Here is an 11,056-nt window from a genome sequence, read left to right as displayed (position 1 = left end):
CTCTCCCATCAGATAATCCTTTCCCTTATCCGTACTCAACCATCCTGTAATTTGTTGCAACTCCATATCCTGACCCTAAGCAACACGTATTTCATTCAAGAACTCGCTAGTGACTTTCAACAGACTGCATTGTATGAACCCTTGCCCAAACTACATTCCCAGCTTCATATCTTGGAGTTTCTCAATCAACTCCAACTCTTTCACCATCATGCAAGACATGTGCATCTTCTTACGACTTAAAGCGTCGGCTACAACATTTGCTTTGCCTGGGTGATAAAGCAATTCAAAGTCGTAGACTTTCAAATACTTCATTCACCTACGCTGTCTCATATTTAACTCCTTCTGATCAAACAAGTATTTTAGGCTTTTGTGGTCACTAAAAACTTGAAATTGAGACCCGTACAGGTAGTGCCTCCAAGACTTAAGAGCAAACACAATAGCTACTAACTCCAAGTCGTGAGTCGGGTAATTTTTCTCATGCACCTTCAGCTGACATGAAGCATATGCTACTGGCCTTCTCTCTTGCATCAATACACACCCCAGCCCTTGATATGAAGCATCATGGTACACTTCAAACGTTTTCTCAATATCAGGAATCATTAGCACTGGGGTGGTAGTCAAACACCTTTTCATGTCCTCAAAGCATTCCTCACACTTTTTAGTCCAAGAAAATGGCTGGTCTTTTCTTGTAAGTTGTGTCAATGGATTCACCTTCTTTGAGAACCCTTCCACAAATCTCCTACTAATATCCTGCTAAGCCCAAGAAACTCCTCACCGATGTCATTGTCCTAGGCCTCTCCCACTTAAGCACTGTCTCAATCTTAGTTGGATCCACTGCAATACCCTTGACTAAGATGACATGTCCAAGAAATTGTACCTCTTCCAGCCAAAATTCACACTTGGACAACTTCCCATACAACTGGTGATCTCTGAGTATCTTCAATACAACCTTTAGGTGATCAGCATGCTCTCCTCTCGTCTTTGAGTAAATAAGAATGTCTTCTATGAAGACAACGACAAACTTATCTAACCAAGGCCGAAAGATTCTATTCATGTAATCCATGAATATCGCTGGTGCATTCGTTACTCCAAATGGCATCACCACATATTCGCAATGCCCATACCTCGACCTGAACGCCGCCTTCTATACATCTTCCAGTTTGACTAAGATCTGATGATATCCAGATCGTAGGTCAATTTTGGAGAATACTCCTGCTCCCTAAAATTGATCGAGCAGATCATCAATCCTCAGCAGTGGGTACTTATTCTTAATGGTTAATTTGTTCAGCTGCTAGTAATCAACACAAAGTCTTGAACTCCCATCTTTCTTCTTCATTAACAGCACCGGAGCTCCCCACGGTGATGCACTAGGTCAGATGAACTTCTTTTCTAGCAGATCTTCAATTTGCTTCTTCAGTTCTGCCAATTCTGCAGGTGCCATTCAGTATGGAGTCATGGACACTAGACCCGCACCAGGAATTATGTCAATGGTGAAGTCAATGTCTCGACTCGGTGGCAATCCTGGTACTTCTTCCGAAATCACATCTGCGTACTCACTAACAATTGGAATATTTTGCACCAACACCGTTGTGCTTTTCTTTTCTGGTTTAGCCATCACCATAAAACAAGTGGCCCCTTCTTGCAATGCTTTCACAGCATCTCGAGTTAAGATCAACTCCAGCCCTTCATGTTTTGGGAACACCAAACTGCGCCGTCCACAATCAATTATGATGTGATTGTTAGACAACCAGTCCATCCCCAATATCACATCTAGACCTTCCAAGGGCAAGTTCACCTTGAATCTGTGAACTGCCACTACCATTGAACACCCGACGCAGGCTGAACTGGTAGCTACCTGACCCAAGGAAGGAGTCAAAACAAGCAACTCACACCCCAAATCACGTTTCTCCAGTTTTAATCTCCCCACACATGCATTAGAGATGAAAGAATGTGTTGCTCTAGAGTCAAACAACACTAATACTGATTGACCAAGTAATAGACAAGGCTCGAGAGTACGATTACCTGCTTGAGTAGCCTCTATGGAAGTCATGGAAAAAACCCTACCAGCCGCTCTAGCTCTTTCTATTGGTGATGTTGTTGGTTTCTTCATGTCCAGACTCTTCTTTTTTGGATAATTATTGGCGAAGTGGCCCAATTTGTCGCATATGAAACACTTGCGATGGTCACCTGACCCTCCTACACCACCTGTTAGCTGACGACAATTTCTCTTTAGATGGGGTTCGTCACACTGGTAGCAAGTGGGACCCAGAGATGTTTGTGGTCGGTTGTAAGGCTTCTTCATCTGCATAGCCTCTGCGACATTCTTGTGATGTCGACTTACTGGATTTGGTCCTCTTTCTAGAGACTTTGCACTCTTGGCTTGTTCCACCAAGACTGGAAATCTTCTTTCTCTCAAAGGTGTGATAACCTTCTTCAGTTCATGCTTGAGTCCCTGCTTAAACTTAAGGCACCTCCACTCTTCAGTGATCGCTTGAGAATAGTACCTTGCCAGATGCTCGAATTTGTTAACAAACTCTTGCACATACATAACTCCCTGTTGCAAGGCCAAGAACTCAGCCTCCCTATCCTGCTTAGCTGTATCTAGGAAGTATTTCTCCAGGAAACGAGTCCTGAAGTTGGCCCAATTCACTAGCTCATCCCTAGTCTGCATCTGCTGTTGTGTGCCTGCCCACCAATATTCAACATCATTGTTCAATAGGTACACAACAAAGGCCAGCTTATGTTCATCCGCACAATTCATCACTCCAAAAATCTTTTCGCACTTGCGAAGCCAGGCATCAGCTTCATCCGGAGTGGCTCTACTTGTGAACTCTATAGCCTTATGTCGTAGGAAATCCTCCACCATCGCCATGCTCACTGGTGCAATGCTGCTCTTGGCTGTGCTGGAATAGGATTTTGCATCGCATCCACCATCCGGTGAATGGCTTCTGCAATCTCATCAGCACCATTAGCCTTTTTATTCCTCTTGTGAGCCGCCATTGCCTAGATACGCCACATATTCAACTGTTAAACATCACTTCATCAGTTTAACAAACTACTACCTCCTTAAAGTAAACACACACAACCACATGCACAACATAGTAAGCTCACTCCCCAGAATTCCCAAAATATTTTACAAAACATTTTCAAAACTTATGCTCTGATACCAACTGTAACATCCCTAAAGAATATTACTTTTACATGAATATAGATGGATAACTAAAATAAAATAAAACACAATTATATTAATAAAACCTCATTTATAATCACGCTTTCCCAAAAACGCGGGAAAATTTAAAAACTTTAATTACAACATAATTCAAATATTCGCAATTACTTTATTACAAAATCAACCAAAGTTCAACATAATTATAAATTACATCAAAATCCTTTAAATGAAAATCCTTTCAAAAGCTCCCAGGTAGACCCTACACTCCGCCTCTAAGCATCTCCAGGCTCACCTGTCAATTCATCTGCTCCCAGATAACAAGTTATCCGATCATCGCCACACACACAGATTGGGTGAGCTATGCATATATATATATATATATATATATATATATATATATATATAATAAATATGTCATCCATCCCAAAGAAAATAAATCTTGCGTCAACATTTAATTATTTCAAATTATGCATCCCAGATCTCATAGTCCTTCATGAGTCATATGCATGAACTAGGTCTTGGGACTTTACTGTGCTCCCACGAAACTAACCCATTCGTGGTCCAACCCTACGAGCCTATCTCGCTCATCGTCTTGCCCCACAGACTCCTCGTTTGTAGAAAACCATCCAAGCCTTCCTCGTTCGAACCCTGGCACACACGGAATCACCATACTATGGACTCCTTGCCCAATAGCAACCAACGGGAACAAAACTATTCCTTGCCCATCGTGCGTCCGACGCATGTAATCACCATACTAAGGACTCGTCAACACTTAGCAGCCGACGGGAACTACACAGTTCCATGCCCATCATGCATCCCACCATCAAGCACATCCCAGACCCCTATTAGACTTAGTCGTTCAAGCCCAAACACCACAACGCAAGTATATAATTCCTATACTTTAGGAACTAGCAAGCAACCTAGTTCAACATCACACACAAACATGAAACTCGTAGTACACTCGCTTAAGCCAGGGATCTTCGCCCAGGCTAGCCCGTCAGCCTCGCTTAAGCTACCCCATCTCGCCTGAACGAGTGTGAAATAGTGGCTTCACTAGATCATCTCGCTTAGGTGAGCTCTTCTCGCCTGAGCGAGTCATACCTGCGCCCAAAAACACACAAACATCGCCTCAACGAGAGTATCTATCACTCAGAATCAAAATTCTTGCCTGGACGAGAAGTCGCGCTTAATGTGTACAGGTCTCATCGCGACCTCGCTTAGGCGAGCCTCACTCGCCTGAGCGAGTGAACGTGTCGCTCAAACAAACTTCGTCGCCTGAGCGAGAAGCTCAAACCAAAACCCTGAATGAATTTCTACAACTCTCGCCTAGGCGAAAGGGACTCGCTTGGGCAAAACTTGCAAAGTTTCGCCATTGTTCATGCACCCAAAACACCAAAACCATGCCAAATTTACAATGCAATCATTCTCATTCAATTTGTTTCATCAATCAAACCATAAAAACACACTGTAAACATGTTTGAATCCCTAAAACGCATGATTTGGCCATAAATAACAATAACAGTACGAAAATGGGCTTAATTATAGGTTTAATGCGTATTCAATGATAATTACATAACGGTTTGATACTATTTTTTCTAGACCCCCCCTTGGTTGCTCCTTACACTAGGTTTTCCTTTACCTTTTCACATTCCCTCCAAAACTAGACTTATCAAAAATAAAAGTTAATTCATGTCTATCAAGGTTTGAACCCGTGACCCTCCACTCATAAGGCCAAAGCACAACCATTATGCCAATTTCAGATTTTTGTGATAACTATTATAATCCTATGATTATAATATCACTCACCAGTCACAATTATATTATCAAGATACTAATAAATCAAAAATAACACACACATGGCATACATAGGACTCGAACCCAAGTCTTCTCACACAAACCAAAGTACACTCAACCACTTGACCTAGTACTTTTCCACGGGTCTTACACATTCCAACAGTGGGCAATAAATGCAATTAAATGTTGAGGGCTGACGGGACAACTGTGAGAGAGTGGCTTGTTTAAAAAGTCACAAAAGTAATGCAACAGGACGATCTTTAAAGAGGGAAAATGTCACGTCAATTAAATTACCACTTTACAAGGGTATTTTGGTCAACAACTTTCCATAAGACCTACTTAATGGGTTTCCTTCGTCTGAATTGGAATGTTGTGTGTTTTTACAGCAAAGGAAATGGAACCATGACAGGCTCTCAAAGTAGATGAAGTGGACTTGCATAACTTCATGCGACGGTGCAATGGAAGTACGTCTTTTATCCCTGGTCTAGCAGGAAATTACCAAGCTGTGATCATGAATCGTGAGGCAGGCCGAGGGCAGTCTACGCAACAATTTATGGAGGACATTGCTGTAACAACATTTGCTCGTGATTTTGAAACAAATGCTTGGAAATGGGCCACCATGTTCATAAAACACCACAGTAATTTTTGATTTAAAGAGTCTGTTATAGATATATATTACGAACCTGTCTTTTGATTCATCACTGATAAAAAATGATTGGCCTAAATAATGCCAATTGCAAGTTTGGTGGAAGGAGGTGACATGAAAAATGTTACTTTCATGTATACGAAAAATCTTTATGACAGATTGTCCTTTGTGGCCTGTGTTGTCAAGGAGTATAAGCCAAATGGGTTGGGTGATCTGATTCTAATTGTTAAAGTTGTTGAAGTTATATTTTGTTCTTAATTTCCTGAATTTTTCCCCACATAAACTGCTAAATAAACATTATAATGCTACTAAACTATTTTATCAGAATCAAAAGCATATTTTGGTTCTTAATGCCCAGGCCAGCGTCCACAAAAAAAGCAGTTTCACATCCTGAATGTGGTCCACTCATTGGTATTGGGGCTGTCATTTTACTCAAAGAAGTGGTCGTATAAACATCACACTAAGGAATATTGTTAAGGTTTGATATTTAATAAATTATTCATTATTTTGTGTTATGTCCAAACACATATTTAATTATGTTGTCATGAAATCCAGAGGTGTTTAACCATGACATCAATGATCCAACAATGGAAGAGGTAACAACTTCACATACTGTTAATGGAGAAAAGGAACCAGCCCAACACTGTGTTGAGGCAAATTTGAACCATACTAAACAAGTTCCTGTAAACAGTGATGTGGAAATTATTGTTCAACCAAATGTGAAAATGAATGTGGATCCAAATATGGAGCATCTAGACCAAATCCTTCTGGAGACACTAGAGGATAGCAATGAAGATAAGGAAATGACCTATATTAGCATTAATGACAGGATTAAAAGCCTAGTTGATGCATTCAAGAAATTCAAGAACACTCAAGCAGGGCAATCATCAAAGTCACAACCATAGGGGCAATATAAATATTACCTATTATATATTATGGTTTTGGATGTCAAGTTCAACTGAATGTTAAGTTTAGTTTTATTAGGTGAAATGTGAACTTCTGGAAAACATTATCTGTATTTTTTTTTTTAATTTTTGTGCAATGTATGGCAATCATGACCCCTAATTTAGTTATGTGATTCCTTATAAACAATCTGCAAAATTTATAAACATTATTCCTTATCAATTGGTGTGAGTTAACTTTATTAATGAAATTTATAATTTACTCACACCACCAAACAGGATACTTATCATCCAAGCCAACAAGTGCAAACATTTTGTTCAAATCATATAATACAGGTTAGCAGAAGCGAACCCCTAGGTTGGCACTTAAATCCTGGATCACTTGTCACACCACCACCTATTGAAATGGGTTAATATTATACCAATCCACCTCATCCACGAACCAAACATGTTCAATTCTCAAAATTTAAGGGCTACCACTTTTATGTAGGTGAGGGAAAACAATGTTTCGCAGAAAAGTACAGGTTCACACTTACGATAACACAACTTTGCACTTAAACTAGAAGTTTTTCATATCCAATAAACTAAAAACAATATGCAAAATTTATAAACATTATTCCTTATCAATTGGTGTGAGTTAACTTTATTAATGAAGTTTATAATTTACTCACGCCACCAAACCGAATACTTATCATCCAAGCCAACAAGTGGAAACATTTTGTTCAAATCATATAACGCAAGTTAGCAAAAAGAGACTACTAGGTTGGCATTTAAATCCTGGATCACTTGTCCCACCACCACCTATTGAAATGGGTTCATGTTATACCAACCCACCTTATCCAAAAACCAAACATGTTAAATTCTCAAAACTTAAGTGTTACTACTTTTATGCGGGTGAGGGAAAACAATGTAATGCAGAAAAGTTCAGTTTCACACTTACAGTAACACAACTTTGCACTTAAACTGGAAGTTTTTCATATTCAATAAGTTTAAAACAATCTGCAAAATTTATCGTTAAAACTTCCTCTAACGTCACTTAATTAACAAACTTTATAAATTATTGATGCCACCAAGGGGTTTGTCCAGAAGGATACTTATAATCAAACTCAACCAGGGAAAAGGTTTTGTTCAAATCATTTAGCGTAGGTTAGCAGAACCTAACTCATTGCTTTGCACTTACATGTGGGATAACGACTGACAAAACCATTTCTTTAAATGGGTACACCTTATTACAACCCACTTTAACCATGATGCAGACATGTTAAATTTTAAAAATGCAATGGCTAATACGCATACCACTGTAACATCCCGTCAAGATATTACAGATTTAAATAATAAAATAAGAAAAAATAAATAAATACTCGTCATTTAATATAACGTCATTTCCCAAAATCGTGGGAAATTTAAAACTTTATTAAATTTATGAATAGTCCAAAATTCCATAATTTATAAAACTCAAAATAATATAAAACATCCATAGTGTTTACAATTTATTTCAAATCATAAAATATAAAGCTCCCAAGCTATCCCCGCTCCGTGGCTAAGCCTCACCAGATCCACCTGCAACAACATCATCTGCACACACGATCATCGTCAAACACAAGCAGATAGAGTGAGCTTAACAGAATAAAGCATATAAATACACATACACATATAAAACACTTATATATTTATATCATACAATCACACCAAAGGAATCACATCCTTTGATTTCGTACAACATGGTCACAATCATGTTATTTGGGTTCTACATCTTCTAGTGACGACTTCAAGATGACTTGCTGCCATACCTATCGCCCACAACCGATAGAGCACGTGCGGGAAACCATTGCTACGGATCATACATTGTAACGCCATGTGGAGTTCCCAAATACAAATATAGTTCGCAACGTCCCAAGACTACCAAACTTGTCAGCTAACTACTAAGGAGGACAATCTATCTGCACCCATCCGTATTGGTCACAACCAGCACACTCACACCGGCAACACTCGTCAACCCGAGCTCAACTCAAGGGTTCCTCGTGTTCATCCGGCATCCCAAGCTCAACTTGGGGGATGTCATTCCGAGCTCAACTCGAGGAATGCCACGTGCTTAACCCCTATCCCAAGCTCAACTCAAGGGATACGTTCCAAGCTCAACTAAAGGAACACCAGCAACCCACCTTTGAAGCATCACTAATACCTTGTATATCACGCACGTCCAGATTGAAACACCAATACTGTTGTAGTAAAATCGCCTGGCGGGGGACACGTACCGCCAAGCGCGTAGCACCTTAGAACCATCAACACTACAGACACCGTTTGGCGAAACTACTCTCACTGCTAGGTGCACGTACTCTAGGAGCCCACTATTTTCGTATCTATCGCTTGGCGGGTCGACCATCGTTGTCAGGCGCCACACCCTTTGTTGCTTCTTGCGTCTGCAGCTATCGCCTGGCGGTTCCAATCCTACCACCAAGCGCTGCACCAGTAAAGTGAGTTTACTGGTTTGGCACACTCCTAACAGATCCCATCACTTTAGTTGGGTAATTTGCATACTCCCAGACTACTGAATCGTTTCCCATGTTTCTAAATAGATACCTTTATATTCATACCATTTAACCATACTCATCCTAATCCATCCCTCACCAATTTCAATATCCTTAATTCCTTTTTTATCACCTATCTAATTATCAATAACGGATTGCTTACGTTCAACCTTTCCAAGACTCAACATGTGACTGTAGTCTCATACCCTTGTGCTCTAATACTTACTGAATCAACCATCCAGTTTTCATCAACTACCTGCATTGATACCTTTCTCCCAAATTGACAAATTCTAGTTACCCCTTTCAGTCTCAACTTTGCTCTAGCAACTCCTTGTTATAACTAATATTGCAATGGTTTACCCAACCTTTATTTCCCATTCACGCTGCAACTTCTATTATGTTGTAATGACCTTCTCTTCCCATTCAATTCCCAAAATTCAACCCTCTAGATTCTACATATCATCATCACCAAGGTTATCATCCAATTACCACTTCAAACACCAAGAATATCATGAACCTGCATTTTTCCTAAAGCCAGCATCCCTAGCAACTCGCGCAACCATAAAAATTCCAATCTCCTGAGATGGCCCCCGGTGGCAAGCCTCGTGCTGCCAGGCGGTGCATACAATTCTGGGCAATTTCCCAAAATTCCCGCACCTGCATTACTCTTCTCTGCCAAGATTCCTCCAATGCAAATTGACCACACACTTCCAATTATTTAAAAATCCACATAGACTAATTTTTTCCATTTCGATAATAGCAATACTCAAATTAAATTCCCGCTATTTGATTCCAGAAACTAAAATTCTCGAATCATCAAACGTTAAAACATCTCTTCACTGTTCCATTCGATTACACCCTCAAATACGTGAATATACCCACCGTGTGACATCAAAACCATCCTTTAATTATTACAGTTAACTTTCCCTCCGATCAGAATCAAACCAGAACCCAGAAAATACCAAATCGAGCCAATATGGCTCGCGTTGCCTTGTGGTTCAATCACCACCACCAGGCCCTGCATCAGAGAATCCAGAAATGGTTTATAGACTTGCGTCGCCTAGCGGTAGAGGGCTTCACCGCCAGGCAGTTCCTCTAAGGAATCCAGAAAACATACCAGCATTATGAGCCGCCTGGCGGCTATGAATAGCCTGCCAGGCAGTTCCTGGAAATTTTGCAGAAATGCGAAATTTAGCAGACAGTAGAGGTTCATGGAAATCAAACAAATACATAGATCATACAAGTCATGCTTAGCATAAAAATTTAATGTGAATGACTCCCCTAACCTGGAATTCCTTTGCTTAAAGTTTGAATTATGGATTTTCCCCCTTGAACACCAATGCCCCTCCTTTGATTCCTTTCTCAAAACAACCCTTCTTTCACACCAGTAGCATACTTTTCTCTCTGAATTTCGTTCCTCACAATGTCCTCTCTAATGACAACCACCAAAATCTTCTCTCTTACCTCTGATTGGCCTTTTAATTGGGTCTTAATGTGGGTTAATGGCATAAAAACGAAAATGGTTTAATGTTCGTGTTTATTGCCATTCATGGGTGCATTATGGACTATTTTTCAGCCACCTCTAGGCTGCCCATTCAGCTAGGGTTTCCTTCAACTTTTCACATTCAAGCCAAAACTAAATTTAGCAAAAATAAATTTTAATTCGAGTTCTCCAAGACTTGAATCCACAACCATGCCAATGTAAAATCAATGCACAACCATTTAACCAATTCATGTTTCATGATGATTAATATAATTTTATAGTTATCTCATCATTCAACATGATGAATCATAATATTAAAAACAATAATAATTAAATAACACACAATCTATATTAAATTTATGGGCATAATTTCAATAACTAAAGCAAAGTTTAGCATTTATTCGCTCCTAGGTTTCAACAAATATTGCAAATAGTTGAACATCCATCAAAAGGTGTTAATATTTAAATTGCATGGCCTATACAGTAATTAATGAACTTGATGATTAAAAATAGTGTGTCATTCACAACATCTGA

General features: G+C 39.6%; 1 protein-coding gene across 1 annotated transcript; it reads right to left on the bottom strand.

Annotated features, from left to right (window-relative positions):
* Positions 1–1,441: 1,441 nt before the first annotated feature.
* On the bottom strand, positions 1,442–2,872 carry LOC114195032. The gene has a single exon (XM_028085429.1). It carries the CDS (start codon positions 2,870–2,872, stop codon positions 1,442–1,444), a length of 1,431 nt encoding a protein of 476 aa, XP_027941230.1.
* Between the last annotated feature and the right edge of the window lie 8,184 nt (positions 2,873–11,056).

The sequence above is a fragment of the Vigna unguiculata genome, chromosome 8 (assembly GCF_004118075.2).
Source record: "Vigna unguiculata cultivar IT97K-499-35 chromosome 8, ASM411807v1, whole genome shotgun sequence".
Taxonomy (NCBI): Eukaryota; Viridiplantae; Streptophyta; class Magnoliopsida; order Fabales; family Fabaceae; genus Vigna; species Vigna unguiculata.
The sequence above is the reverse complement of the archived record's forward strand: the minus strand, read 5'-3'. Positions and strand labels throughout refer to the sequence as shown.